Genomic DNA, 17200 nt, shown 5'->3' with positions numbered 1-17200 from the left:
CAATACATTTTAATAGATACAAAACTAAAAAGATAGTTTTTTATATAGTTTGATAATATAACAAAATATTATCTTAACTATATAAAACTAACAACCTAGAAGATAGACCAAGATGATCCGACTATATAAAAGGATCATGCATGTTAAATTACATTTCAATCATTAGAGAGCAACACTTTATTTATAATAAATTAATGAACTAACACAAGCATTTAATTTATATCATGGCATAACCAGTTGACATTGCCTCTCTTTTTTCTAGTTCATTTCATATTTTCAATAATTCATATCTTCATGCATTAAATCATATCATTAAGTTTTTTTTCCTTCACAAACTAGTTTTTTTTTATACATCATATAATTAGAACTATATATATTGCTTAATCTCCTTTTCAATGGTAATTTCATTCTATAATTTAAATTACACAAAACCTCCGTATATAATAGCAGGTTCTATTCTTTAATCTCTATACCTAATGGAAAGTTAGTATTGACCTTCATTTTAATGGCAAGTCAACATTAATTTTAATACATAATGACAAGTTGACATTAACCTCTACACCTAATGGCAGGTTGATATTTTCTAAATTAAATCATCTCACCATCAAGAGTTTATTTCTCACAATTTCATTTTAAGTCAATGATTTTATTTACTCTTTCTTATCTCTTGATACTCATTCATAAAATTTCAAAATAAATTCTTGACTAAATATTGTTATATGAACTTTATGATTGTATTCAAAATACATTTAGTTTCCTCTAACATTAGTAGTCATATTTGCTTATGTTTAATACTCATTGGTATTTCATAACTTTCATAAATTTTATCTAACTCTTTTACTTTGCGCTTTTATACCTTAATTTCAAATATATTTCAATTTGGTCATTCAAGCCACATTCATGCATTAATTTTAACATAATTTAAATCATAAATTTCAAATAATTCTCTTCCTTCTTTTAATGAGATTTTAAGCTAAAGTAGGAATTTTTTTTATCATATTTAGATAGATTAATTTAAATCCAATTCAAATCAATATAAGTACATCAACACATACAAAACACAAATAGATAAAAAAAAAAAATACATTGGTTTTAGCTCCCACAAATTCCTCTTTTTTTCCTCATGTGATCGACCCCTCCTCCCTAAAAAAACACTCATCTTTATTCTTTAATTATTCATTAATTTACAACATATTCTATCACAATTACATCAAACTATAACAATTTCACATTTTCTCCAAATTATCTTCCAAGAACTCTAATTTAAAAATTCAAAAATTATTCATTAAATTTATTTATTTTCATTCAAACTTATTTAAATGAGTTTGTAGCTCCTTAACAGGTAATAAAATGAGTTTTGAATACTAACCAGTCAAAGTTTTCCCCACCTCTTTTCCTTTCTTGGCCATGACTTTAGAAAGCTCAAAACTCTATTTTTCATTTTCTAGAATTGTAATTATACACTTTCCATGATTTTTTAATCTTGGTGATTGGAATAGGTGTCAATGATGAGTTTTCTCTCTCTACACAGAAATTTCTAAAAACCTAAAGGGTTTCACCTATTAAGTTAAAAAGATGAGGGACTAAACTAAATTTTTTGGATGAAATTCGAATCTGCCACCTATTTTGCTCATGTTTTTTTTACTTTGGTCATTTATTTTTCAATTTCACCCTCTTTTTACAAAAAGAAACTAATTGACTATTAATTTGGGTCTAGAAGGGTTTAATTGTGTAGAACAAGAAATTAAGGATCAAATTGAAAAATTAAGAAGAAATCATTGTTCCAATCTATAATGATTTATGAAAGGGTGAATATTAAATAATACACAGTAAAACCACCACCCCTTTTAGTTTCTTTTAATATTTTAAATTTGGGTTTTACATCTTTAGTTTCTATATAAATTTTTTCTTTTATACTTCTTTAATATTCTTAAAATAACATGTAAGCCCATTTAATTTTCTATATTTACAAATCTTCTTCTATTTTAGTTAGTTTCAAATCTAGATGTAAAAATGCAAGTGAAAAAAATGATACTCTCTAGAGAAAATGAGGTGATAAATGCCAAGGAAGCAAATTTTCTAGCCAAATCAAACAAGAAGATTAAGACAAATACAATATAACAAGATATAAAGAAAGGCAACATAGATGTATAGAAGGATACAAGTGGAACGAGAGGAGGTTTTAGTTATAAGTGGGCCTTACAATGCTATTGTTATCGACGTGGGAGAACCCATCATATTATGTATAAAGGTTTGCATTTCATTTGTTGTAATTGCTGATAATATGATCATAAGATGCATGTTTGTCTTTACACTACATATTGATAATCAGTTTAGGTCAACTGGTTATGCAATGTTAGTTATAAGATTTTATTGATAATCAGTTTAGGTCAACTAGTTATGCAATGTTAGTTACAAGATTTAAAAAAAAAAATTAGTAAATCATCTCAAGTCCCTGATACTTAAAGAAGTTTTGTTCTTGAAAGATAGATTATAAACAACACTGTATTCATTCAAGAGGTGGCACATGTTATGCAGAACATGCAAGGCAGAAAAGATGTGTTGGCCATTAAAGTCGATTTGGAAAAGGCTTATGATAAACTAAGATTGGACTTCGTACAAGAAACATTGATTCTTGCAGGACTTTCTGATAACATAATGAATTTAATTATGTTGTTGATACATTGCTTACTTCCTAGTATTTTTCATTTATTTGTATAGATAATATGTTGTTGTTTACTGAGGCAAGTGAATCCAATGCTCATAAGGTTCGGAACATTTAGGGAGATAAACAGAGTAAATCCTAATTCTTTGAAGGCAATTATTAAATGTATAGCAATTGATTTTCTCTTCAGTTAAAATAGAGTTTGTTGGATTTGTTGCTATTAATGTGCAACAATTATTAATGGACGGCGTCGTTCATTGACAAATGCAATAGCCCATCTGAAATATCAAAGTTTGCAATCAACCACCATTGTTAACGATGAGCTCGAGCTGGGGGCATAATTCTTGCCCATAAATAGACATCAAGAAAGAGCAACAAGATTGAGTAGAGTAGGAGAGAGTGCAATAAAAAAAAAAAACAAAAAAGAAAGAAGATTAGCTGTCAAGAATAATAGCTTTACTGCCATGTGCAGCAATGTGTGAGAGATGAGAATTGAGTAGAGTGAATGTAATCTTTCTCTTTCATATATTTATATAGTATTCTTTCTTTATCTGTAATAATAATAGCTTCTCCTGTAGATATAAACAATTTATCAAATCACATTAAATATTATATATCGATGTGTTAAGTCTTCAATGAACAATAACCATAAATATCACTGGTTTGCACAGAGTAAATCCCCATTAGAGTTGTGGGAAGTAATCACACGATTGAAACTTGTTTGGTTATTTGGAATCTATTCTAGTAGTAAACTTGATAATTAAGCATAATAACAAAGTTAAAGCCAATTTAGTTTTGATTTGTAGAGCTAAAGGACTCCTTGCTGGTTTTGCTGGTTGCTGGGGTGTGGGAAGTAAAGTGCAACACACATATAAGGAGACAAATGCAGCAGCGGATTTGCTAACTAACTTTGATTTAATAAAAAATTCATTGATTAAAAATAATTGGATTATCATTAACCCGCCCGTGGGTCTGATTATGTACTACTATCTCATTACGTATACTGCACCTCATTTAATTTATTTTTTGAACACTGATTTCAACCAAAAACTTTTTATATAGAAACCTTACTTCTTTTTAGTTAAATTATCAAATGAATTTTTCTGCTTTAATAATTTATTATCAAGTAATCCTCATGAATCGAGCTTGTTGCCGTCCGTATCTTGAAAAATAAAAGGCAACTACAGAACAAGAAAGCAATACGGGAAAAGGTCGAATGGAGGAGTCCTCCATTTTTTCAGTCTATTCTGGCGCTGTTCATTTTTTCCTTATAATAAGTTTTTTAAAGTGTGTTTGCATTTTTTTTACTGGAAAAGGCATTAAATTAAAGATTTTTAAAGTGTTTTTAAATGTTTTAATATCCTGATATGAAAGAAAATCTTAAAAAATATTATTTTTATATATTTTTTGAAACATGATGTCAAACATACACTCATTCATATTGAGAGACATCAAGCTATAAGAGATTCAAAAGAATTTGTTGCAATTCGCGAAGCAATCAATATAACAGCAACTTATAATTGTACTCGTCTTTTGGTGAAATCAGAATCCCTTGCAGCAGTTAGGGTGATCCATCAAGATTGTGCAATGGTCTGGGAGATTAATCAAAATAGTCGACAGTCTAACCTTCTGTATCTCTCCTGGATCACTTCTTAGAACATCAGCAGGCAGGCTAACAAAGTGTCTGCTTGGTTGGCTAGAAATGCAAGACTTCTCAGTGCCCGTCAAGTCACTTGGATTTCTAACCCATCAGAAGCCCTGTTTCTCTCTGCTTGTAAGCGATGACAACGAGTAATGCCATTTCAGCTGCTGCTGTTGTTGTGACTGAAAAAAATGGAATTTGTTTGATTGGCATATGTATCTATGCTGCACGAAGGATGTTTGCCTGCAGATGCCAGGCAATGAAGGGAAAGACATGCAGCTCGCGAGCCATGCCAGCCTATCAAGTGTGGTACAGTGCATTGATTCATGAAAACACCCATTGAAAAAACTCGTAATGAACCTTATTTTTCTCTTTTAAGATGACCTTCAATGAGAATTAAGTTTATAAACTTCTTTTGTTGTCGCCAACAGGTTATTCTTTTATTCACTAAGATTCAAGATTTTATAATTTCGTTTTATATCTTGTATTCAAATCCTAAGAAAACAGCTAAGCATTTATAAATTTGAGTTATCTTCTTCAGTTATTCATCCATCGATCTTGGAGGAAAAAAAACATTACTAGCTATTGAAAAATTCTTGCATTTGCAAAATTAACAATGGATTACGTTTCAAATCGTAACAGGGTTTTCTCACAAATCACAGCATGGAATGTTTTGTGTAATCAGTCGAGTGTCTCTTGGAGAAGCAGTCTTGCACATTAACCTTTGCTTAATTGAGTTATACTCTTGTTTTTTCTAATAAGCTAGGTTTGGAGTAGCCTGGAGAGCTGGACGGCCGGACCATTTACCTTTGAGGTCTATTCATTGCCGTATTGGTTCATTTGTTAGAGGTGAATTGCCGGGGAGGTTCTTGAACGACCTCGGATGAAAACTGAAAAGTAAGGGCGGACCCCAAGGCCCAAGACTGTCAACCAGAACCACCAGCATCAGAAAAAGACGAGGGACTCCAAGTTTTATTTATAACTTGTGAGCGAAGGGGTTTGCCATCACCTAACAACTAGCTAGGTACACTACAAAGGATATCCTATATGAATAGTGTTGAAGGATGGTAGGAGGAAGGCTAGGGTGGTATGTCACGGCTCATGAAAGCACTCATAAGAGCATGGAGAAGCGTTTTTCTTTGTCGAGGGTATGGCTTTGAATCAATGACTTGTCACCAATCGTTTGACAAGAGAGATTCTTGACACATCACCTCCAATTTCTTCAAATAATACCAGCAAATTTCGAGTCGACTTCAACCATGACCTCGGAACATGGTACCTGAAAATGTAAAAAGGGTTTCAGCAAGAATGTAGAGCCATGCACGCATACTCTTATAGTGATATTTTCATCAGCCTATTACGTGCAACAATCGAAGTCAATTTAGTAGTTGTTTTTTCACTTGATAGAGCTAATTACTCTGTAGAAAGAAGCTTTTACCATTTTTGAGTTGGTTGGCCACAGCCCAGTTGGCACCTTGCAGGCCGGAATGTAGCCGAATAGCTGCATCCATTGCAATTTCCTTCAGCATAAAGAGTCCAATATCTTCCAATGCTATGCCCATTGATCCACACTTGGCCCTTCCCCATACTCCCCATGTCCAAAGCCAAGGGATCATCTCCTTTTGGTGAATTAAAATAGGCCTGCCAACCCAATAAGAAGTGAAAACAGCTTTAACCAAAATCACTAGGACTCTGTTTATTTTTCATTAGCTTTCATGTTAGTGATGAATTAAACTCAATAATATGTCTGGTTTTCAGAATAATTGAGTTTTATACTATAATATGTCTGGTTTTCAGAATAATTGAGTTTATACTATGATATTCATTAAAAAAATTAAGTTTAAAATAAGTGTTGTGCAGAAACAGTTTCTGTTTCTATATACTCTTTTAATTGAGTTTAGTAAATATTCATTATAAAAAAACCAAAAAAATTTAACCAAACATTTTACATATTTTTTTATTATACATAAACTTTAATTATATTTTTATCAAATACATATTTAAATCCAACTAACTATAACTAAAATTTATTTTTTTCAAACCACAACCATAAAAATTATATAGAAAACAAACACACGCTCACTAAACTGCAAGAGTCCATAGACATAAATTTTGATTTACCTTGTACCATGTCAAAGGTTTTTGTTTCCCTACCACCAAGGACCCTTGTATCCAATCAACTAGTGAAATGGATTTCCGAGATTGTAGATTCATATCTTCTCCTTTAAGCCCAACCTAAGGAAAGGAAGTAAAAAAAACACAAGTGAGACAAAAGAAAAGGTCGAGAGATAAATCACAAATGTGTAAAGCTGAACGACCTTGTACGACCATTTTTGCCAGGTCAGGTCCCTTTGCCCTTCGTCTAGACCTTGGAGAGTAACTGGCCCTAAGATTCCTGTGTTCCATGTCTCAAAACGGGGACCATTATTCTTCAAAAACCAGCAGCATAAAAATCAGTTCAAAACAATCCGAGTAATAACTTAAAGATGGCAAGGAACATGACATAGATTAAGTCCAAAAGAAGAGCCAGATTTATAATAGGAGTCAAAATGCCAAATTTATTGTTTTTCAGTCCAGAAAACAAATATTGTTCTTTTCTTTCAAACAAATTCATATTAGTCTTTGATAGTTTTAAGATTCCAGTCCCCTCCTCCTTACTATACAATTTGCCCCCGTAGTTTTTGAAGCTTTCTCATTATTCCACCACGTATCTACTAAAAAGCAATTTGTTCAGAATAATTGTACAGGAAATTATCAAAATAGACTATTTCATGTTTTACAATTCAATTTTGACTTTGTAATTTTGTTTATATCCAGTATTATACAGTAAAGTAATACTAGTTATGTAATACTATCTATTGAAAGGGTATTTTAATTTTTGCCCTAGTTCTAGCTTCGCCCCTGTTTAGTGGCTTATTTGGCTTGCAGATGAGACAGAACAAGATTGTATGTCGGATACTTCTCCTGTGACCATGTCCGTGCTCCAAGCACCATTTTAAGTTAGACAAGTATAAATTGTCGTGTGTTGTCCTGCCCAATCTCACACACCACCCAAGTCTTCTGTGTGGGGATTGGAGAACTTACCGGCAATCCAACGGCCACACTGAGCAGTGAAATTCTATTTTTCCCGGCATGGAATTTCACATCTTCTGCAAATGTGAATCTCCTTTGCTCCCTAGTCCCATGTGCAGATCCTGCCATAGTTAGAGATCCAGTCTATCTTATCTATCATGGTGTTCCGTTCTGAAGAAATAATAGTCTGGCATCGAATAATCCAGCACTACTTGGTGCGTGTAAAATTCACTTTACCTGAAAGTTCTCCATTGATAAAAACATGCAATGCATGGCCTGCTGACTGCACTGTCAGAACGGGAAGTCGGCCTCCACGCAGAAATGATTCCGATGACCTTATATGAACACTAGAATCACCACGGAATCAGAAATTTTGATTGCGAATAGTTACTTTTTATTTGTTGTCAAGGGAACAAAAATGGCAAAACTAACTAAAATTCACCTCGTTGTGTACCACAGGTAATCACTTGTATCTCTGGTTATATTTAATTGTTCCAAGAGGCCAGCAACTGTGATCATTTTATCATCATCCACTGATGATATGTCTTCGTTGAAGGTTTCCCATGAGAGCAATTCAGAATCTGTAGGCAACATATGCACTTGGGATGGTTGAACTCCAACCTGCAAATTGAGGGATATTATATGGTTCATATTCCACAATATCTTGCGAAAAGTACATTCTGTTTTTGCTGAAATCATACCAAGTAATGTATCTCATCATGATGGTAGGGATTGCATGTATTCAATTAAGCCATGATACAGGATGAATTGCAGAAAAATGATTGCATGGTAAATAAAAAAAGAACCAGTGAAAGATTTACAAAGTACGGTGAATTGGAAGAAAGCCTTATTGTTTCCTTTCACTTACTTGGGCAGTGTTGAAAACAACATTTTTGCAATCTGGAAGGATGCTGATAGACCAAGGTGGCAGGCTGTACTGGATGTTATTGAATTTTACCCTTGCAGCTTGCTTCGTGTTGTAGTTTGACAGGAAAGCTGCACAGCCTCCAGAATCAGAAGAGAATACATGTGCCTGAAAAATGTTATATTGCATCAACAAGTGTGTGCATATATAAACTACACAACAGTATCCATGTGCTGGTGAATTTATTTCTCTCACATCCTCTGTAGAGTTTACATTACAAACCTGCTCATAACTTCCCAGGGTTGTGACAGTAGAATCAGCAGCAAGCAAAGCTTTTTCACATAATTTAATAGCCTTATGTAGCTCCTTTAAGTGGCCATACTTAGGTTGCCTGATCAATCCTATTGAATTAGTATGGAGCTGCCATGAGTTGGTGAAATATCAAAAACAGACTAGTTGATTAGAAAACAGGATGAGCTCAAATTTGTCACCATATTCATCGATCGGCGCATCATAGTCATAGCTTGTAGTGATGAAAGGGCCTCCAGAAGTTCTTCCAAAGTTGGTTCCTCCATGGTACTGCAAAAATAATTATCTTGATCATAATGATATTTACATTGTTTAGAGTGTGATACAATTCGCGGTAGCCTGTCAAATGAGAAATCCAGCTAATGCCTTATCGGAAGACCATAATCTGCTAGCTACAAGATGAAATGTTTTTTTTTGACAGCGGAACCTTTATGAAAAGCAAGAAAAACTTTATTTAGAAACTTTATCAGATGCAAAGTTCAGAATCTTCCTTGTCCTTAAAGGAAGCTGTTCTGCTTTTTCTTTGAGGACTGGAGGACAAGAGAAAGTAAATGCATTTGCTTCTTGTAATACAAAGAATTGTGTAAGTTTTGTGGGATCAATTATTGTTAATGGGATTTTAGCATCGAATGTAATGTTAAAGTTGGCAGACTAACCATGTAGTAGTTAACCAAAGAGCCTCCCTTCTGAATGAACCGAGCAACTGCAAATGCTAAATCCTCAGCCGGGCGCTGGTGGTTTGGACCGCCAAAGTCTGTGAACCTATACAAAATACCAAAAGCAAATAAAAGTATGCATCCCACAGAACACTTTTAAGGACCGATGATAAGCATGAAACTTACCAGCCAGTCCATGCCTCAGTCCACATTGTGGGTTTGTAAGGTTTATTTGGAGAGAAATAGTCACAGTAAAAACCATTGCAGGTGTTTATCTGTTGATAAGATTTACTAACATGGTTTAAGACCCTCATTGTTAAAGCAGAAATGACACTTGCATTAAAATTAAGGTTCTGTCTTAATTCCTTGCAACAAAATAAATTTCATCACTTGTTGATATCAAATGTTGTCATTCATTGAAGGACTTCACCAGCGAATCCATCAACATGAAATAAATTTAGGGGAAATATACTAGTTTTCTTACCACTGGGTCTGGGGCATCAAACTCCTTGCACATAACCCATGGAACCCCGGTATCCATCGAAACAGCCATATGTGCAGCCCAAGTCATATATGCATGACCAGGAGATCCAAATGCCTTGCTTTCAGGCTCATACTCATTCTCAATCTGCACTAAAAAAATCTAAGAGTATAAGAAAGAGTAAATTTAATGAATATGAAGTTGGAGATCTTTGTGATTTATAGCTCTCTTGAAAGCCTGAATTACAAGCAAGATAATTGAAGATCATACCTGAGAGAGGATTATTGGGCCACCTTGAGACTCAAAAAGATTTTCATCTTTCATCATTTGAACAATTTTTTGGGTGAATTTTTGCATTGCCGACTGCAAAATCAAGATGATAAGACAGTAACAATCAAGTTCACATAGCCATTTGGATTCTTGCAAAATGCCAATAGATGTTCAGATAGAGAGAGACCTTGAAAGGCCCATTATCTGTCCTAAAGCTTATCCCTGGAACATACTTCAACCAGACAGGAAACCCTCTAAAATAATGAGAAAAAAGATTGGTAAAGAACCTCAAATATTGAAGCACGTAAAGGAAAACTATCTCTACCATTACCCAAAGTTCCATTCTGCACATATATACGGTCCAATCCGAAGATGCACGTAAAGTCCAGCTTCATGGACCAACTTGATGAACCGAACCAAATCATATCTCCCGTCAAAATTATACTAGAAAAAAAAAACAATACAGAAATAATCAATGTGATAACAGAAAATGCAAGAACAACTACGAGAAAACAGAGGAAACAGAGTTTAAGGAGCAAAGCACATTGCCAGGAGAAGGCTCGTGAAGGTTCCAAAAGACATAAGTGTCTATAACATCCAAACCACCATCTTTAGCCTTCTGTATAAGACCTTCCCACATCTGCATTTCATGGACACATACATAGAACTACACATCAGCCAAAATTGAAATGAAGTCCTTAACATGGAAACAGTATTTTCTTGGCAAAAATGTGAGAATGGTTATTGAGTATGGGAAATAGAAAACCTCAGGGGTGCTTCTGGGATAGTGAATAGAACCAGAGAAGAGAACCTTCCTCTGCCCATTGATAATAAGTGCCTTCTTGTCGTAAGTAACATTGCACTGTATCAACTGGAGACCTGTTAACAAAACTACAGAGAGAGAAAACAACCACTTGGTAGTTGAGTTGGCTACCATTTTCTCTTCTGAGATTGAGAAAGAGAGACAAGGGAGCCTGGGAAGTCGATAAAGGAAGTATAAAATATGGGAAAAGAAAGAGCGAGAAATTGGAAAGAACAAAGAAAGTGGTTATGCGACTACCAATCCGCAACTACACAATGGTACTTTTGTCTTGGAGTATTTTTCTACAAATAAAATGGAGATAAAGTTCATTCTAACCACTGCAATGTTCCACTTTGCCTCTGTTGTTTAAGATCTCCCAATACCAGCCTCAGAATTTCCAAGCAGTTCAAATCTTGGCCCTTTTATGTTAAATAGCCAATGGCAAATAATGCCGAGACATGAAAGAAAAAATAGGAAAAAGGTGAGCATTAAGCGAGCAATTTCACACAGAAGCGATGCATTAGAGTTCAAAACTTTCGGGGGATTATAGGGTTTAACTTTGTAGAATTTTAATCTATCAGGATAGAAGTGGACATTGCTTAATCTATAGGGTCTAGAAAACAATTTACCTAATATTACATGATTGTAAAGGAAGATTGTTGGTTCAAAAGGGTAAACATGGGGCATTGCCAACCACTCAAAAGCACTGACTCCACCCCTATAGAAAAATTAGAGGTGTAAAGGACTGGTGGTAATATTTTATGCAAAGCAGAACGAGGGGCAGCCTCAAAATATCCCACACTTCCTTTGTAAAGGAGGGAGGAAAAAAACGAAGCATAAGAATGCTTGTACTGAACATTAAACCTAAACCAACAACACAAATTGCAATAAAATAAGGTAAGAGTATTTGGCCCGAAAACAAAATCATTTAGTATGTGTTTGCGAGAATTATGCCGTCTTTTGATGATCCAATCCAAATGAGAGCCACTACTTTTAAGAAATACATGCCATGTAATGATAAGAACAAAGAACAGGAAAAGGACATGCACGGGTCATATGCTAACAGCTCCGGTAACCAACCCCATATACGTGTTGTGTGCCAACCTCAGCACGTTATCCTCTACTTGATTTTGAATTTCTTCTTATCACAAACAATCCTTGATCTTGCAAAATATGTACTAAATCTGGATTAGAAAAGCTACAAAAAATCAATAATTTTATGTCGGTTGGCGATAGCTATCGGTGCTGCAGAATTGGAAAAAAGAAGGCCCATCAGAGTCAAATGAATGAATAGATGCAGTGAAAGCAGTACGTCGGATTCAATCTAAATGAGCGCCTTTTTGAAATATATGCCCATGCGAGGGGCCCCCTTGATTTATAATTTAGTACCTTGTATATCAATCAATGGAAAGAAACCCTATTATATCAGCAGTGTAGTGGTTTTCAAGTACGTGTTTTTGTTCATGGCCATCTCCCACTAGACATGCTCTGTGCCATCATGCCAGCTATGCACTTGGGTTACACTATAGCAACATGGAGATCAAAAGCACGCACAAGAAAATGGCACAATGGCCCATCATGTAGCATTGCCACCCCTTTAAAGAAAAGAACCGGAATACAGTAAAGTGCTCCCTCTCTCTCCATCATTTCCTCCTTAAGTGGCACTTGGAAAATTTCAACTTGATTCCTTTACTTTTGTCGTGGCCAGCTGCCTAGCTTTTATCATAGAAAAAGAGTTCTCTTCTGTGGAAGACTCAAAATAGCTTTAGTGATCGCTGATAGTGTGGATTGTTACATTAATTTTCGGACGGCAATGAAATATCTATTTGTGAATTGATTGATAAGGCATGTCTATTTGTGAATTATTGCTTTATTTCTTAATCAAAATAAACTCCAAACGATGCATTGATAAGATTGACGGGGAAGGTTCCAGCCCGAACTTCGACAATACTCAAAACTCCATTGAAGACAGTAGAGGAGAATATCCATTAAACCAAAAGAAAGAGAGAGAGAGAGAGAGAATTAAATATATCAGGGTGGTTCCCCCCATTGGAATGTTGGACAATGTTAGATACGGAAGGTGCGAGCAAAGGAACTCTAGGTTTGGCAGGTGCTGGAGGCTTGCTGAGAGACTCTTTGGGCAATTTTCAAGTAAAAAAATGCTTTCTGCCAATTAATCTTGTATTATAATACTTAATTACATCAATCGGCTGAGAACCGTTCTTGCTGAAGGAACAGCGAATTCAACATACTTCAACAACACATGCAGGATTACAGGTTAACCAAAACTGTCAGATTTGAGAGTACAAAGATGTCTAGCAATTGCATTAAAATCAATTACCGCAACTCTTCTACGAAAGAATCCACCATTAAATGCTACAAAAACCCACTGAAAGGAAATCATAATCGGAACCATCTTTTAAGCTGTCTATTGGCTTGCTTTTCACCTTAAGGTTTGTCAGAAGTATGCTTGGAGAATTTCAATTTGTATTGTTCGATCAGCATGTCAGGTTTATCTACCACATCCTGTCCCACAGAGTCTTAATTCTTTTTTAGCCTTTTTCTTTTCTCCAAAATTTCACCTTCAGGTTTGTCAGAAGTATGCTTTTTAGTACCGCGTTCTTTCAAGAATTTTCTATCAGAATCCTTATTTTTCACTTCATCAATTCTATTTGATTTCGAGTGTCCTTCACTACTCTATTCTCAACTATGGATTTCCTTTTTTTCTGGACATCTGCTTTTGGCTTGGAATGGCATTTATGTCTGTGACTCATCGTTTTCCTGCATATCTTTAGAACTTTTATGGGTTTCCAGCTGCTGAGCTCGAAGCTTAGCTTAGCTTTTCCTAGCTTCAAAATTTGAACATTAGCAAGAGCAAAAGAGACTATCAAGCGATGTTCAGGACCAAAAGTTTCTACAAGTAGGTAAACATAGCATTGTTGTTAGGAACAGATTTTCTGACAAGATATTAATAGGAGATAACAAGACAATGAAATGCCTTACCAGGATTATTATTTAGAACCCTCGGGGCCAACAGCACATGCTGATGAACGGTTAACTCAACAAAAGCAACTCCCCATGAATGATTACAACCTTTCCCTTCTTTATACTCTTCAAAAACTTTATCTTCATCAGCAAAATGAAACTAATGTAGTTATCTCAGGATATAAGCAAAACTCTATATAGAAAAACAAAAATTAAAAAAAAAAAGACAAGACAAGAAATCAAAATAACTATAAAGAATTGCAGCTAACCTGTTGAGTGACAGGTTTTTGCTTTGTAGCGCGTGAGGTAACAGCGTCAATGAAAAGCTTCTTCAGTTGTTTCTCGGTCAATGACTTTGGTAAATTGTATACAATATGAAGATTTTGAGATTGAAGCTTAGCATCTTCTCTTCATGCAACCTGCAAAACTCAAAAAACATTATGAGATATGGGAAGATGGTAATCTTGTACAAAAGCAGCACAAATATCAATTCAAATGTTGAAAAACAGCTTGGTAATGTATCTTAAAGATACATTTTCATTTCAGGGACAGGAACCAAAAATCAAAGGCACTATCCTTGTATAGCTTCTGATTTCTGGGGATGCTGCATGTTTTGAGAGAGAACAATCTCTACCGATACTGCCTGGAAAAACACTGGCCAACCTTTCAAATATAAACTAATAGACTACATGCATGCACCATATATTTTCCATCTTCATTTCCAAACACAAATAAGTGCCAAAAATTTTAAAAAAAAGGGGGGGGTGGGGGAGGAAATTAACTGTTCCTCGCAGCCATATCGCTAGTTAAAATGCCTTCAGCAGCTGGAGTTTCCTCACCATCATCCAAATAACCTCTGTATCGTCTTCGTCATCATCCAAATCCTCACTGCTACTGTCTCTTTCATTCTGATGTTCTGTACAAGCACTGAAAAGCTTCACTAAACCCTACAGACTTAAGTAAATGTCAAGGTCCTGTTAGAAAACGCAACACAATTAAACACCCATTTACCATCTTCTGAAGCAGCAGACACATTAGCACCACTACTATAGATCTTTTTTGGAACAGCCCAGTCAACAGCTGTGGGTCTTTTGCCAAACTTTTTCCTGTCGAACTTCTTGATAGCCTGAAGAAAAAAAAGGCAAAAGTAAAAATTCAAAATTTTATGGAATCCAAAAGCTGTATTCTAAGAGAAGGCATAGTTCATAAGGAATAAATTTTCTGCATCCTGCTCGCATGTGAATTTGACAAATGCAAAACCCTTGGATAACAAACACATCCCAAACAAATCCCGATGATGCAAACACATCTTTAGTCTCATTTGGTTTTGCATGCATTTATGTTTGGTAAACTAGTTTAGAAATCAAGCTCCTCCAGAAAAAAATGATAACAAAATTAGCATAGAATAACCTTGAAAGGAAGACTTCTGGCATTAACTTTCCATTTCTTTATCTTGGAACCCTGACCCGCAAACACAATACCTCTAGTTTCATAAGTCAATAGGCGGATCTTCAGCACATCTTTCACTTTTCCTGCTTTATTTAGGTAAATGCCATTAAAAAACTTCAACTATTATTTTTCCTATGCTTAAAGAATTTACAACTTTCTTGACTCGTCTCAGCAAGATCTAATTGAACAACACTAACCATAGACCACAAGAGATAATAACTGGCAAAAAGATAAAAAAAAATTTCAAAAATAAATCCTTGAAGCGGACTTGATAATAGAAATATATGCAGAGTAAAAAACAATCATCATTTCCATGTAGCAAGATAGCAATGCTAGCAAGCAATTTGAAATAACCCCCCCACCCCCCTTCATGCCCAAACAATTCCATATTTTATTTATTTTTGGTGTAACATTGCCACGGAAGAACATGCTTCTTTGACACTTGAGAAAAGTACAGCTGAAGCACCTGATTTACATCCATCTTGCTCGAGGCATAGAAATTTTACAAAAAAAGCAACCTTTTTATCATCAAAACAGAGCAAACTAAAATCCCTTAAGTTTCTGGACCTATAGGTTTACAGTTTCCAAACTGGAAATAATCAATTAGATGTTTGTATTCAAATAAGATAAAATCTCTAACTCCATAAGTTAATGGCAAATGAACAAGCAAGAGGACCATAACATGTATCAGAGGCATTTAAACAGCATGCAAGAAGAAACAGAGCCCCACTCAGCTGACATTGTAAATCACTCTTGCAGTAATAATATCATAGCATTTAATATAATTGTTTTCAAGCTGCAAGAAAGTGAAGGCAAGTTTTTTGTCAATTTTTTTTTCAAAATTATCATCACAGCTCTATGAGTTACAGGTTGAGTTGAATTACGAAGGCCACATTTATGGTCACGCAGCTTGATGTCCTAGCTTTAAGATGGAAGAGATTGAATCAGAACGCATCCTATTTAAAGGAAAACTTGCATCATGATATGATTGTAGCTGTAGGGTTCACATCAACTCATCATCTGCCTACCAAATACAAAATAGTAAAACAAATTCTGAAGATAAATTCAATTAGCCAAGGCTCCTGCTTCCACCACCACACACCCAAAAAAAAGGGTGGGGAGGGGGGGTCAAAAGCTTCAACTTGGTTGTTTCCGATTGGAATTAGGAAACCTAGATTAGTATTTGGTAGAGAGCCACCACATAGATATGATTTGCACAAAATTTACACTACACATGAGGTATGTGCATGCAAACAAGGAATTCTAACAAAGTTAGCAACAGCTTACAGCATCTTATCATGTTAAAATCTGGAAACTTCCACTATCCATTCCCATGCCCATACACCCCAAAGGATCAGTTAGTCACAGAAAACCCTTACCATGTTTTCACAGCTTTTCCTTGGGAATGGGGTAAGTTACAGAACACACAGTGCCAGTCTCTTTGGCACTTTGATGAAGATCTTCTGCCATAGCACCATTAAGAGGGCCACCAAATATCACAGTCCTGGCAACCCTACATCAATCAAATAAAAAAGAGTCGTCTAGTGTAGTCTTCTGAAGAAGAGTAAAAAAATTAATTAATTACATGGTGTAATTTATTTTTTAATACAAACATCAAATTAAACAATAATTTTAACCAAATATCTAAAATTAATTTTTAATTATATATATATATAAACAATAATTAAAAAATATTTTAAAAAATATTTTTTTATTAAATCACAAACACAATATGTCTGAGAAAAAGAAGCACCGGTATCGTTTGGGAATGCAACTGCACCTGTTGTGAAGATGGATTAAATTTGTTGGGATCATCATCACTTATGGCCAAACTTGTTGTCTACAAAAAATTAAAAAATACACTTTGTAAGCAGCAACAACCTCACTTTCATCATCCACTTATAGGCTCTAAAGAAAAAAAAACAATTGGATAATAAATATCACTTTTCTAACCAAATAGATTCAAACATTCTCTTTTTTATTATCAAAATTTGAATTGTACTC

At 34.8% G+C, this 17200-nt stretch overlaps 1 protein-coding gene and 1 long non-coding RNA gene across 6 annotated transcripts; both read right to left on the bottom strand.

The window, feature by feature from the left end:
* Positions 1-5252: 5252 nt before the first annotated feature.
* On the bottom strand, positions 5253-11783 carry LOC105134458 (beta-galactosidase 5-like). Its single transcript, XM_011038868.1, has 20 exons — positions 11396-11783; positions 11099-11181; positions 10727-10934; positions 10505-10600; positions 10292-10404; positions 10148-10214; positions 9961-10053; positions 9694-9837; positions 9396-9484; positions 9210-9315; positions 8736-8823; positions 8527-8645; positions 8248-8412; positions 7822-8000; positions 7617-7726; positions 7392-7501; positions 6626-6736; positions 6429-6542; positions 5746-5948; positions 5253-5586 (listed from the first exon to the last, which is right to left on the bottom strand). The coding sequence occupies exons 1-20, from the start codon at positions 11447-11449 to the stop codon at positions 5469-5471; spliced, it is 2370 nt and encodes a 789-aa protein (XP_011037170.1). The 5' UTR covers positions 11450-11783; the 3' UTR covers positions 5253-5468.
* Positions 11784-12906: 1123 nt separating this feature from the next.
* On the bottom strand, positions 12907-16793 carry LOC105134455 (uncharacterized). 5 transcript variants are annotated; one of them, XR_843992.1, is made up of 7 exons: positions 16576-16793; positions 15158-15282; positions 14759-14873; positions 14529-14663; positions 14017-14166; positions 13766-13888; positions 12907-13676 (listed from the first exon to the last, which is right to left on the bottom strand). It is a non-coding gene; the product is annotated as an uncharacterized LOC105134455 (long non-coding RNA). The 5 variants fall into 5 exon arrangements; XR_843994.1 differs by having other exon boundaries at positions 14529-14674; positions 15158-15279; XR_843990.1 differs by having other exon boundaries at positions 15158-15279.
* Positions 16794-17200: the final 407 nt, after the last annotated feature.

The sequence above is a fragment of the Populus euphratica genome, unplaced genomic scaffold, assembly GCF_000495115.2.
Source record: "Populus euphratica unplaced genomic scaffold, PopEup_1.0 scaffold104.1, whole genome shotgun sequence".
In the NCBI taxonomy this organism is placed as follows: domain Eukaryota; kingdom Viridiplantae; phylum Streptophyta; class Magnoliopsida; order Malpighiales; family Salicaceae; genus Populus; species Populus euphratica.
This window is presented reverse-complemented; position numbering and strand designations above follow the sequence as displayed.